The 13680-nt window shown below is 46.6% G+C and overlaps 1 protein-coding gene across 1 annotated transcript in view; it reads right to left on the bottom strand.

The window, feature by feature from the left end:
- Positions 1-700: 700 nt before the first annotated feature.
- Positions 701-13680, bottom strand: part of WBP4 (WW domain binding protein 4) — an 807881-nt gene continuing 794901 nt past the window's right edge. Inside the window, exon 11 of the mRNA XM_069640150.1 lies at positions 701-1215. Within this exon, the coding sequence (XP_069496251.1) occupies positions 1005-1215 (211 nt within the window). The 3' untranslated portion in view covers positions 701-1004. The remainder of the gene's footprint in view (positions 1216-13680) is intronic.

Raw genomic sequence — 13680 nt, 5'->3', positions numbered from 1 at the left:
TATAAAGATGCACTCATGATGGATTTTCTCCCAGAATAGGGTGTGTATTCGCCTCCGTAACATGCTATTTATGTTCTTTCATTAGGCGATGACCAAAAGAACAGCTGAGCGTAAGTGTTAATAAACGCAAAGCGGTTCAAAGGAGTGGCTGCCAGTTTATGCAGAGAATGCACAGGACAGGACAGTGGAGTGAAGATAGACGTTGTTTGGATTAGTTCAGAGTTTAATTCCAGTTGGAATGCAGTTCGAGCAGTAAAGAAGAGGGAGAGAACAGGAAGTGGAAGGACTATGGTCATGTGGCTAGGACATTGGGACTACAGTTAGCCTGGAGTGAAGGGAAATGTAGTTGTTAAAAAAAAAAAAAAAAAGGCTTCCCACATGGTGTTACAGTATTTCTTTGTTGTTGAAACTGCTGGAGACAGGAAAATAAATGAAGATGAAGCATAATGCTCGCCTCCTTGTCTTTAATGGAATCAAGACTCCCTGCACTATTAGCAGGGGTAATCTTCATTGTGGCACCATCATGTCAAATGACTCACTAAATTATATCAGGCTTCTAATGTCCACTAGTCTGGACTTTTACAGCACTTTGCTGTAAACCACCTGCAACACAAAGGTTGTCATCTGAAAATGTCATTTGATTTCATAACTTAAATGAGGATCACACTTTGGTCCAACAAGATTAATAAGGTAGCACAACTTTTCTGGAGAAGGCTGACCACGGATCCTTTTATGAATGAAAATATTATCAAGCGAGAAAGTAAAGGACAATTGTTAGAAATGGAAACTGCACGCCGGCACGTCTGCATCAAATATTCATGCACGTGACATAAACATACCATTCACAAAAAATAAGGTTTCATTCTTATATGAAGAAAAAACAATAATGTAAACACTTCTCTTTCCCAATAGGAAGTTATTGAGCATCTCCAATGTTTTTTCTCATGGTTTTCTTTAAAAAACAAGTCCAGTTTTTCTCATCCTGGTTTAGAAATGTATTTTCTCTAAGTATCATTTATTCTCTGTCTTATGTTTCGGCTTTTTCCATTTTCAGTTTTCCGCTTCTTGAACACAGGATTTCCAATTGCTGCATCATCGCCCAGTGAGGTGATTGTCTTCTCTTTAAACTTCACTTTAGGTTCCTGTGGAACATTAAGCTCTGTAACTGGGGGGTAATCATACTCGACTGTGGGAAGCTCCAAGTCCACTGTTTCACTGTTTGGAGAAAAAATGGGAAAATAAAGACAACGAAGATCAGGGCCTGCATTTTAAAATAAGTTAATGATGACAGCAAGAGAATAAACAAGTACAATCTTCTTCAACTTTAGGTTAGAAACTCCTCAGCAAAACCTTTGCATATCTCAAAATAATCCCGGGTTTGTATGGTTTCAGTATGCAATGAGTTAGACATTACTTATTTCTAATCTTCAAGGGCTAACATAAGAACTTTAGGAGAAACCATTTCTAGGTGGGCATGGCTGTAAAAGGAGCACTAACTGGTGAACCTGGTAGGTGGATGAATGCAGCACACCGTCGAATTCGGAGCAATCCCGGTACAAGTTCCAGTGGAATATTTGGTACATTTTCAAATACTGTGCAGGTCACAACTTGGGTAGAGAGAGAGAAGAACACGGTCTCTAAAACAGAGATCAAGTAGCCACTTGTGGCACTGTGGCTCTGCATTGTAGTATTACGTTTTAAATACAACTGGATACCCTGTTTTTAGATGCACTTTTTTCATATGATTTTAATGGATACAAAGTGCGTAAAATGATTTATACAAAGTACATATCATAAAGGGCTACAGATAAAGCGATCATAGTGGACAAGGATATATCCCATAGGACCAAGAATGACAGGTCAGAGGTAACAGTACATTCATCCAATTCCAGAATCAACATATACAAAGGGAACCTAGTGCAGGGGGGCATTAAGCAACTTATTTGGGTGCTAAGTTGTTGTTTTGTTGATGCAATGCAATACCAGTCAGTTAATGAAGGTTGTTCTGATGACTTGCAACACTGTCCTGGTTTAGTATGCTTTAAAACTAGACGATCACTACTCAAACTGCTCTGAGGGGTGCAAAGGAAATGCTTTTCTGGATTCACATCACCTAGGAGGATCACGAGAGGAAGCGATTGGCCTGCAATAGGCTTTTTCATGGCCAGGTTTTCACTGCAATATCATTCAGGTCATCTACGGACATACCCCCACTACACAGTTGGGTTAATCATGTATCTTTGTCCCACCTTTTTAGATTTTACCATCACTGGCAAACCTTGAAGGTCACGTTCCCATGCTTCACGTCACAAAACGACGATCTAACACCTTCCAAGTCAAAGGTGTCAAACCTGGAGAGATCTTGTTTACCCATTGTTAGGCAGAAACCTCTGCAGTTCCCTTGGGGACCACTGCAAAAGATTTAGGACTAGAGTTGTTGGCAGTAAACCCACTTGGTAGCAGTCTGCACCACCCAGGTTTCCCTGGTAGCTGTGGCTGAGCAGTCAGACTTCCCTCAAGAAGAGTTAGGCAGTATGCAAAGTATACGCAATAGGCACTCAGATACAATAGCACAAGCAAACACTGACCAGAGCTTTGGTATCAAGGTATATAATTATTTATTTAAAAACACACTTATTGAAACACTCCAGCACTATTATTGTAATTCACTCTAAACACAGTTACTATTATTATATATACACTCCTTATTCCTTATCAGACAAGTCTTAGTTAACACCACTTATTTCCAGACAGAGGTGAGCGCTTAACTATAGATGGCACTCCAATAAGTTAACGAACAAGGGAGGGAAAAAGGCAGAAGGTAGGAAAATACACCACGCTAATACTTAGGAACTCTTAAGCAAGGCAGGAAAGTCAAAAGTTACTTGTGAGCCAAAGTCCATAGGCCGGGCCCACTCTTGGAGAGAGCAGGGCACAAATGCACCCAAGATCACACAATGACAACAGGCTTAAAAAGTCTTGCAGGGAGCTCAGGAAGGTTTTAGTTAGGCTCAGAAAAGTTTAGCCAGGGTGTCCCAGGCTAACCCAGGGTCGAAAGCCGGGGGCTAACTCTACCCCGTACAGTCGGTTGCAAGGGAAGCCAGGCGGAACATGGTACCTTCTGTGGAAAGGATCCTCCAGCGGGGGCAGTTGTTCCTGGCAGCGGGTGCAAGTCGCGGCGTCGTCCAGAGGAAGAGAAGATCTCGACGTGGAGGAAAGATGAAGGTCGTTGCACTGCCAGGGAAGAAACCAGCCGCGGAGTTTTTCGGTTAAAGGTACTACCCTTTGATTCGCGGTAGTGGTAAAACGTGGTATCCCGGTTGCCGGGGTGCTTGGCACAGGCAAGACGGCCACGAGATGCTCCAGGAAGCGAAAAAGGAAGCAGACTGGTTATCCCCACCAGTCGAAGGAAGAAGACTCTCTTGACGGGAGATCTCCTCTGTCATTGGGAAAAGTGGTGAGACGGTTCAGCAGGGCTCCACCGGTGGTGTCGTCGTAGCAGGTCGGCTCAGCTTCTCCCTCGTCGGATTCTTAGGTCCTGTGGCGACTTCTAAAGTTCCAGTCCCCAAAGCCCTGCTTTTATGCAGAAAACCCCCATTCACTCAGCCTAGCTGTCACTCAAACATGCTAAGTGGTGAGCCGGCCGGCTCACCACTTGGGCCAATCATGACGGAGTGCAACTTGAGTTGCCTAGGCAACTCAGTCCAGGGTGCCTAAATCCCCCTCCACCCCTCCTAAGTACCCCAGACAGAGTGGCACCACTTTGGAGGGCTTCTGTGGAGAAGCCCGCCAAAATAGTGGAACAAAAGGGCTCAACTTGGGTTGGAGTCACAGAAGCGAACACAAACGCCATTTTAGAACCAAGTTCTGGCAAAAAATACCAACCAGAGAATTAATATTAAATAAATAAACCGGCGGTATGTTCGAGGCTATAGGAATTAAATAATTAAAGTTGGTAGCCTCGAACAATGGGAAATCCCATAGGGATATATTCGCGGTCGAATATAAAAAGTAGTATCCACTGCCACCAGCCACAACTCGATCAGGGGGGATGGAGATGTGCCCCCTCGACTAACAGACCCCGGGGCAATCGAATTGCCCCAGCCAGTAATATGATGGTTTGTACTGGTTCTGTTCAGAATTTGAGACTAGTAAAGTCAATGGTGACTTTACATGCCCTGGGGGACAGTAGTCAGTCCCAGGGTATGGAGTCTATACTGGGGGGTCACTATGACACCCCTGTGTTACGGCACTGAGGGTGCTGTGTAACACACATCACAAAAATACATGAAGCCCTATGGAGTAAAAGACCCCATAGCCCATTAAACACATCTAGAATCAAAGAGACACACTCAAATCATGTCCAAGAGTGAGGGTAAAAGAGTCTCACTCTTGGCAGGAGAAAAAAATAAACCCCAAAAATCCAGCAAAGCTGCTGGGGGACTCACTAGGTTAGGAAATTCAGCCTAAACAGAGAATTCTCCCTAACACTAATTTCTGAAAAATGTTTACTTGCTGCCATCTCCATTCTGCAACCTTTCTTTCCTGCAGGAACACATCGTTATTATAGTAGGAACTAGTGCTCAAAGAACATTCCTATCTCAGCTCCCAACACCATCCCCTCAGCTAACTGAGATTCAAATCAACTTCATGAATACAGGCGTCATGAAACCAAAACCAGAGTATTACCGAAGATGCTTTTCTGAGGACTCTGCAAGGGGTCAGCAATAGAATTGGACATTTAAAGGTCGAGACACTCCCCAGGTCCATTTCAACCCATCGGTTATGATTTGCTTTGTCTGTCCATTCAAATATCTTTTTCAGCTATGCGGCAGCAGCTACTATATGGCTATGTATAGAATGGTCAAATTGACATTAGATGATGTCCTAAGCATTATCCGCTTGGAACCCATCTGGATTCTGGGAGGATACACTTCTGTATATCCTGCACCGTTCTCTGTAAAAACGTGTTGGGGAGGACTTGCAAGACATGCAAAAGTCTAGAGAGACTAGTTATTTTGACCAAGGTGACGAGCTCCACCAAAAGATATTGAATTTCTTCCATCCTGTTAGATATTTACTTAAAGGAGTACATTCATGTAATATAAAGAAGTGGTCTTGTAGCGTGCATTTCTGCCATTTTGGTGGCCTCACTGCGCTTGGCACTGCGAAAGAGGGAAATGGGGTTGTTAGTAGGCAAGAGGAGAGGGCAGATTGAGTCCTGAGGTATGGCTTGCAAGATGGATTCTAGACGGGAAGTGGCCGAGCGAGCCTCAAGAGTGTGTTTCTTCGAGAAGGAGAGGCCAGGGTTGGTCTGTAGCAATCAGCACTGTGAGGACATAGTTAGCTGCTGAGGTCAGAGCGAGTTTGTGCTACAGAAGTAAGTAGCGGCATTACTCAATTAGTGTCATGTGTTTGTAGGCAGATGCTGCCGTGTGAGGGTTTGTTGTGTGAATAGCAGAAGGTAGAGAAAAATGAAGATAGGCATCAGAGGGGTGACGGAGGAGGTTGTGAATGGCTTTGCAAGAGGGAGTCTGTCAGGTTTCAGTGTTGGAGTATTTGGTTATCATTTTCGTTAACACTGGTTCTTGGTGTTCCGGTTTGGTTTAAAGGACAAGGGGAGACAGATCTGCATGTTTGTGAGAATGCTAGTCGATTCTAGTTAGAGGGCATGAGGAGACCAACCAGGTTAAGAGTCTGATCTCGCACAGTTCTGGACTAAGCAGTTGTGTGTAGATTATTGGCATGTTCAAGTAATCATCAGCTGAGTAAGTCCTGTCTGATTGATGCTACAAAGTGTCTGTTGGTTGAGGATTTTGTGCTGGTTTTAGTAGAATAGACAAGTTGCAGGGACTTCCTGAATGCCAAAAAGTATTCCTCTGTCTGGACTTCGAGTTCCAGTGTTTGAAGGAGATCGTCTCTGTGGCATTTCAGAGGCAAAGCTTGGCACCATTACTAAAAGCTGCATTGCTGGATGGAAGCGTGCTGAATGGTTTGTAGGGAATTTATTTCTTGGTGATAAATTCTAGACCGCTGCAGTCAAAAGACGTGATGAGCAATGCACAGAGTTTTAAAGTGAATCCTGCTTGACTTTGAGCCAATGGAGTGTTTGCAGGGCCGACTTGATGCATTCGTGTCTTCCAAGTCACTGAAAAAGTCTAGCTGTCATGCTTTGGACACTCTGTAGACAGTTAGTAGGTATCCGGGAGCACCAGGTAGAGGCTGTTGGTAAGGTTTAGTCCCGAGAGCATTGGAGCGATCACCATCATGACTCTGTGTGCGACAGTCAGGTAAAGCATGATGCATCAAAGTATTTGGAGTTGAAAGAAGTAGCTCCTCATGCTGGAGGCATGGCCAGCATCCTTGCTGTGCTCCTGCCGGATCCTTTATTGATTTGCCCATAATAGCATTTCAATGTACATTATAAAATGAAATTCCTGCTCCGGAACGTGTCCGGAGCAGATTGATCCTGCTGGTGCTGTATCATAACCCCTGGCAGCTGCCTCCAGATAGATCGCGGATGGGAGCACGGAGCTGCATTATAATACTGCTCTGGTGAGACCTGGGCCGTGATGGGAAGAAGCGATCGATCGCTGCACCACTGTTGGAAGCAGCTGTGGGCGAGATTCGCACTCGTCGTTGAGGTTGCAGATCGAAGAGCGGCGCCGGCGTAGCGTAGGCCGCTGTTGCTGTGAGCCAGATCGGGTCCCGTTGAAGACACAGAGGGGCTGTCTCTGCGGCACATCTTTTGGACCTACGTATTGGGCAAAAAGGTGGCACCTTGCCCACCAGTCTGTTTCGTAAACAGACGGACCCCAACACCCTTCTGGCCTATGACGGTCAGCACCCTAGGGCCCTCAGAGACAATTTACCTCATGGCCAGTTCCTGAGGGTACGTAGAAACTGCACCTATGCAGCCAACTATGAACTCAAAGCACAGGAAGTAGGAGAAAGACTGAGACAACACGGTTATCCATACAAAGGCATTAAACATGCAGCAAAAGGGCCAGCTATACACACAGAGAAACACTTGTTATCACAAGAGATCGGACCGATGCGACAGATCGAGTTGTATGGACTACCACCTTTTCTCCCATCACCAATGCGATACGCAAGATCATCAGAAAGCATTGGCACCCCATTCTCGCCACAGGCTGTACCACACAAATGCCCTTGCTTGCCCTTAAAAGAGGTTACAATATCCAAGATAAGTTGGTACACTCCCGTTTGACTTCCAGGCCAGTGGATTTTCAATCGGCAATCACTATGGAAGCACAAAACGCTGGCCTCCGTAAAAGGGGGCACAACCCCTGTGGTAACTGAAGTTTTGACAAAGAAGACTATAATTCGCACAAAGGAATTTTTCTTGAGAATTGCGCAATTTCACCATTGGCAATTCCAAGAACGTGCTCTATATTATATGTCTGTGTGCATTGCTATATGTCTGAATGACCACCGAAAAGTCTCCATAACAATTGGAGAGCACTGCAGCCGAAAAAAGGACATGTACATCTTTGGTGCCGATAGTTCAACACTATAGTGAGTATAACCACGGTGCAGATGACATCAAATGGTTTCTGGTGGATGGCATATGTGCAGACCAACTTGGTTTTTCGGCAGCTGCACGACTACCAGTTGGAGGCGACTTGGATCCATAGATTGGGTACACATCGGGTTGGACTTAAAGATGCGTTACATTGGGTCACCCTATTTGATTAGGACTATCTTTAGTGGACCCACATCACTCCCACCATGGTTTGGTGTTTAATGTAGGAACATTGACCCAATATCTAGATCACAGACCATGGATACAGGGAGGCTACCTTTCTTGGGGACACCCTGTGCCTGGCTACCACAGTTACAGTGGGAGGTCTTTCATGCATGAACTGGGTCGACGCGGTTCCCATCTGTGGCTCAGCTGCTGTGTTGGATAAGCGGTGAAGTTGTGTTTAAAATATCAAATGCAATCTTTAGGTGCTGCTCTGTTTTAATCAGCACTCTATACAAAAGAATCCCTCAGTTATGTAGATTATTTCCATTAATAAACCCTCCCAATAAGGGACATCAGTATCACACTGGTGGATTCACTTTAATTTAATTACTCCACGTGGTCTCATTCAATTACCTGGTACAGAGATCCCCAATCTCAGTTGTGTAGAGGGGGGCGCCTCACACGCAGGCATATGATCTGTGCTTACAGGCTAAGATGGCTGACCGGCTCACAATGGCTTTCCATTATCGAAGGCTTTATCCCTTGCACATGCGTGCACAAATCTATATACTCGGTCCGCTAAGGTACACAGAAGACAGTCCTGCAAGCGTTACCGGCAATAGCAGTGGTGTGGACAATCAGGTGAGCTGCCCCTTTAGAGCCGAGCTAGGGAGACGTAGATGTATGGATACATAGATGCATAGTTCACCACCATGCCCTGTTGATTAACACACGTTCCAAATACTGGGCGCCAGTTGAATTGCTCGAGTCAACTCCTGCGACCAGAGTACCTGTGCAAATACGAGACACACAAAGTCGCTGTTCCCAGGGTCGTGTATTCAGCAACACCATACACAGAGTGGTTAGTGTATGCCAGTAATGCTGTTAGTTTATTCTGTGATCTTCAGCCTTGTGTGACCCGTCTTTCTGCCTCCAGTATACCTGGAATCACAGGGTTGAAGAATGACATGTATATGTATGTGTACCCACAGATAGGGAGGACACAGTGCCCTTGGCCTTTTCAGCATGAATAACATTATGACAGGTTGGAACTATGTGACTGACTGCGTAGTTTAAAATTTAAGAGAAGACCCAGTTTGACCCAAGTCGCAATATGATCTCATATACACAGATGCCGATCGGGAGTGGCCCCTGTAGGTCTTGGTTGCTCCACCATATACTTGCACAGAGCACGAACATCACTAACAGACCACCTTGTGTTAGGCTCCTTAACTATGTGTGGTATGGCCTAGGTGTCTCATACACTGCATGTTGACAGCTGTGTTCCTGCTGTCGTGCTTCATTAACTCCATGAGTTGATCTTTTAGGAATTGGCAAGCTGGATGTGTATGCATGCTTGTCACTTTAAGTTGAAGAATTTCGATGTGTCGGTGGAGGCCCCTCTGCTCTGATCACGTCTTGAGCAGCAATAAATATGAAATAAACATATAATTTATGAATATAACAGTCCCAAAGGGGATGGGTTGGATTTAAGATGGTTATTTTTTAACAGTATTGGAGCCTCTACACTTGTATACTAGGCTGGTCCAGTCCAGTCCCATGAAGGAGGCTGGGTGTTCCAGAATTAACAACTGACAACAGCTGAAACTCGAGTTGGCAAGCGTACATTGCATTTTATGCAAGCGATAATAATTTTTGTTTTATTTAGCCGAATCTCACATGGGTGTAAAAGTAGCACGAACCACGTGTTACATAATAGTGGCGCACAGTATTTCATAGGTTGGGTGCCGGGTGGTAACCCTGCTTTCCACTTTTTCAGTTTACACGTGTTAGAATTTCTTAGATGTTGGGATTGGTCATGCTTTTGTTTGCTGGAGTGTATTCTGATTGCAGATGGATGCCTGTTGATTTGGTCTCGCTTGGTGAGGGGGTTAAGGAGGGTAGGTGATTTTTGTTCCCTTGATGTGTAATGGTAATTAATCCTTTTAAATTGATTTTGCTGCACTGTACTGTCTCACGCAGCAATTTTCTGAGTAGCATGTGTTGTTGATATAAAGTTTGTCTATATGCCCTAGGGTCTGTGTGTTCTTTCAAGATTTCGTATTTTTATTCCTTTACGAGAAAGTTTCAAATTCATGGTATGGACTTGCTCGTTTCCCCAGCGAAATGTATTAGGGCAGCTCAGTCAGCGGTTTATGCCTGTTGGCCGCAGAATAGAGAAGAGCAGCCTGCGCACATTGAGGAGCTGCTGCTGCTGTAGTGTGTGGTGGAGATACCGGGAGAAGCCCGGTAAATGCACGCTGAGCTGGTGGACGTATTATAGCCCGCAGAGGGGACTTGCATGCACGGGCAGCGCGTGAAGCATCTTCACATGGGCCAGCTCATGTGACTGGTTTGGTGGCCTCACGTTGGCACACTGCTGACTGGAGTGGCTGTCCTGGTGCAGCAAAAGCACAGTGTGCTGACCTTACTGACTTGTAGTTGCAGAGCTCCTCTGGGTGATCCTGTGGTTGTGCAGCTGCGTCGCTGTGGTTCATAAGACTATACATGGAAGTATGGATGTGTTGCTGCAGCAGCCATTTAATCATTCAGTCGGCCCTGGCTGTGGAGCGCCCGGTAGCTGAAGGTACACTTTGTCCACCTGTTGGTGGCCCTCTTGAGGAGCAGATGCTGTAGGAGGGGGTGGATCGGTGCTTGTACAGTACAGTTATACTTTGCCTACACCCCGCTCTGAAGCAGCGGCAACATAAGAGGGGGGCAGCTTGAGCCTCCCCGTCGAAGCACCTTGCCCATTCCGGTGGGTACATTGCTCCCAGGTTACATTGTGGGCTGCAGACATTGCCTGAGTGGAGCAGACAGGAAGCGATACAGGCGTGAGGTCCCTGCCAAAGTAGACCATCCTCAGCACCAGGACTGTTCAGGAATATCGGCAGATGCCAGCGAAGCATAACAGGGGTAATGCCAAGCAAATAGCCATGGAGGCCTTCACCCAGAACGAGGGTGGTGGCATAGCACAGTCACTGCCATAGAGGGGTGCAGAGTCCATCTCGTGGCAGTGAGCCAGCATGGAGAAGACCGGATATTCGCTGCAATTGCTACGTTGCAAACGTCCCTGGAGCTCAGGATTGAGACAGTTACCGTTGATGTTGGCCTTCTACGACAAGGTGTGCGTTCGCTCGCAGACCGGCTTGGTACCACAGAAGCACAGGAAAACAGAACAGACATTGTAATCAATCAGAAATCGCCACACTGACTGAGAAGGTCAGAGAGCTCGAACGACACGTTGAAGATACAGAAAGCAGGGTAAGGAGGAATAACGTATGGATCCTAGGACTGCTTGAAGGGGAGGAAGGTCTGGACCCCACTACCTACATTGAGAACTTGTTATTCCAGGCGGTGGGCCCTGGTGCATTATCACAGGGATTCACAGCCGAACAGGCCCACAGATCTCTAGCTAAAAGTCCTCTGCCCGGTGCCCCCCCTCCAAGACCACTGATTGCTAAGATCCTGAATTACAATGATAGAGAGCGGATATTCACCTTTTCCAGGGAAGGCGGGGTGACAGAGCATGCGTCCTGAAAGCCAACTTTCTTTTCAGACTACACACAACTGGTGCAGAGTAGGAGAGCAGCATTTGGTCCAACCAAGGAGCGGCTGCGTCAGGTCAACCTACAATATATGCTAATCTACCCCGCCGAGCAGAAAGTGTTGCACAATGGACGGTCGCACTTCAAGGACACCACAGTGGCACACTCATGGATGGACTCAATAGGTATTGCACAGTTACCGGCGAGATGAAATAGTACACCTTGATTATGGTATTTGTAAAGTGTTATTGCACAAGCTGTTAAGCTAGCAGGGTGACTTGATGAGCGAGAGGCGGGAGCCCAGTGGCTGGCACCCCTGCCTGTTACCCCCTTTTTCTCTTTCCCTGTACTCATTTTTTGAGTGGGTCAGCTGCTTGCCGCATTCGCAGCCGACATCTTACTATAGACACTGAACTTTTTATACCAGTTTTAAGGTATTTTCGGATGTTCGTTACCTGGGAAGTTGGAAGGCAGTGCATGGGAAGCAGTTTGGCCTGAATAGGCTTATGGCTATAATCTGTATTACATGGTTGGTGGATGAGTGGGGGCTGGGGGGAGGAGGGGGCCTTTTTCTGTCTAATGTTTTTTTCTGCTTGTGTGAGGAGTCTTGCTTGCTGTTGGGTCTATACCTTGCGGCTGATTGGATGCAGGAGGTGGAACTGATGTGGGTGCTGTTATTGGGAGATGAGAAAGGTGTGGATTGGCTGTGGTGGCGGGGAGTCCATGGCAATGAGCAATACCCAATTCTGATGGTGCATGACTTGAAATGTGTGGGTCGCTATGAGGAACGTCCGCGGCCTGAATAACTATATCAAAAGAGTTCGAGTATTGGCATATCTGTGTAGGACATGAGTTAGGATAGCTCTGCTGCCGGAGATGCACCTTAGGAGTGAGCGGTAGAATAAGCATGCCAGCAAATGGAGAGGGCAACTGTCTGGCTCATTGCAAGGGGCGTCCTCGTGTGGATTGCTCCGACCGTCCCCTTTAGGCTCCTGGAAGTTAAGGGTGATGATGAATGCAGGATGGTGCTGGTCTTTAAGCTCACGGAGGGCAGAGAAGTAAGCATCATAAACTTGTATGCCCCCAACCATTCTGCTGCATCCTTTTTGTGATTCACTCTATGAGGTTGTCCCCATATAGAAGAGCCCTGTGTATATGGGGAGGAGATTTTAATTGCATCCTAGACCCGATGGTGGACAGGTCTGATAATACATTAATACATTTCAGAAGCCTGCTTCTCCGGCGAAGGCCTTGAAGGGATTGCTGGGGAACTTTGAGTTGATGGATATATGGAGGGCGACTCACAAGACGGACCACGCCTACTCACACGTCTCAGATCCTAAGGGGGTGTATACCCGCATTGACTACATCTTCACTGGACGCGAAGCACTGTTGGAATTCGCTGATGCTGCTCATCAGTCCTCTCCGACCATGCCCCCCTGATGGTTAAGTGGCTGGGGAGATTCGACAGACCTCCAATTCCTACCTGGAGGTTGAGGGCAGGGGCACTGCTGGATGACACATTTCGTGACTATCTGGGGGATGCAATTAAGAATTTCTTCGACACCAATACTGGTAGCGTGAATGGTACAGGCACCCTATGGGAAGCTTTCAAAATAGTAGTGCGCAGGGAAGCGATAGGTAAGATGGGTGGGCTACGGAGGGAGTTATCAAACTCTGTCACTAGTATCAAGGCAGATATTGAACTGTTGCGACGCTGGATGCGGAAACTAGAGCGGATACTGGTGATCTGACTGAACTGAGGCAGCAGTGCCTTGTGGCCTGGGATTGGTTAGGCTAATTTGAAGAGTACACGTGGAAGCTAAATGCGGAGGGTGATGAACTCAGTAGGCTGCTGGCATGGTTGTGTAGCAGAGAAGATAAGCAGGAGATGATCAGTGCCATACGGGATGATCAAGGGGTCACTAGGCATGGGCAGGTAGAGATTAATACAGTGTTCTCTACATACTACCAGAACCTGTATTCATCTGGGAAGGCGGCCTCTGGCCCTGATATTGGAGGCTCTGTTTCATATAGCACTACCATGCCTCAAGGCAGAACAGAGGGAACCGTTGAATGCCCTTGTTCTCTGCCGAAGCGCTCCTGGTTGCCATGCGCCCATTGCCGTCCGGGAAAACCCCTGGGGCTGATGGCCTGCCTGTGGAATTCTACAAGGAATATACTGATGCACTGGTGCCTAGGCTCCTGGAAACCCTAGAGGCCTTTGAGAGAGGAATGTTACCTGGTAGCTTATGAGAATCAATTATAGTACCACTGCTTAAACCGAACAAACAGCTGTTAGACTGTAGCTCGTAAAGACTCCTCTCCATGGTTAACCAAGACTAAGATCTTCAAGGCCCTCCTGGAAGCCAGACTAAAGAGAGTGCTAGGCACCCTGGTTGATGCGGACAAGAGGGGGTA

Source organism: Ambystoma mexicanum, chromosome 7q (assembly GCF_040938575.1).
Source record: "Ambystoma mexicanum isolate Mex_15411 chromosome 7q, UKY_AmexF1_1, whole genome shotgun sequence".
NCBI lineage: Eukaryota > Metazoa > Chordata > Amphibia > Caudata > Ambystomatidae > Ambystoma > Ambystoma mexicanum.
The sequence above is the reverse complement of the archived record's forward strand: the minus strand, read 5'-3'. Positions and strand labels throughout refer to the sequence as shown.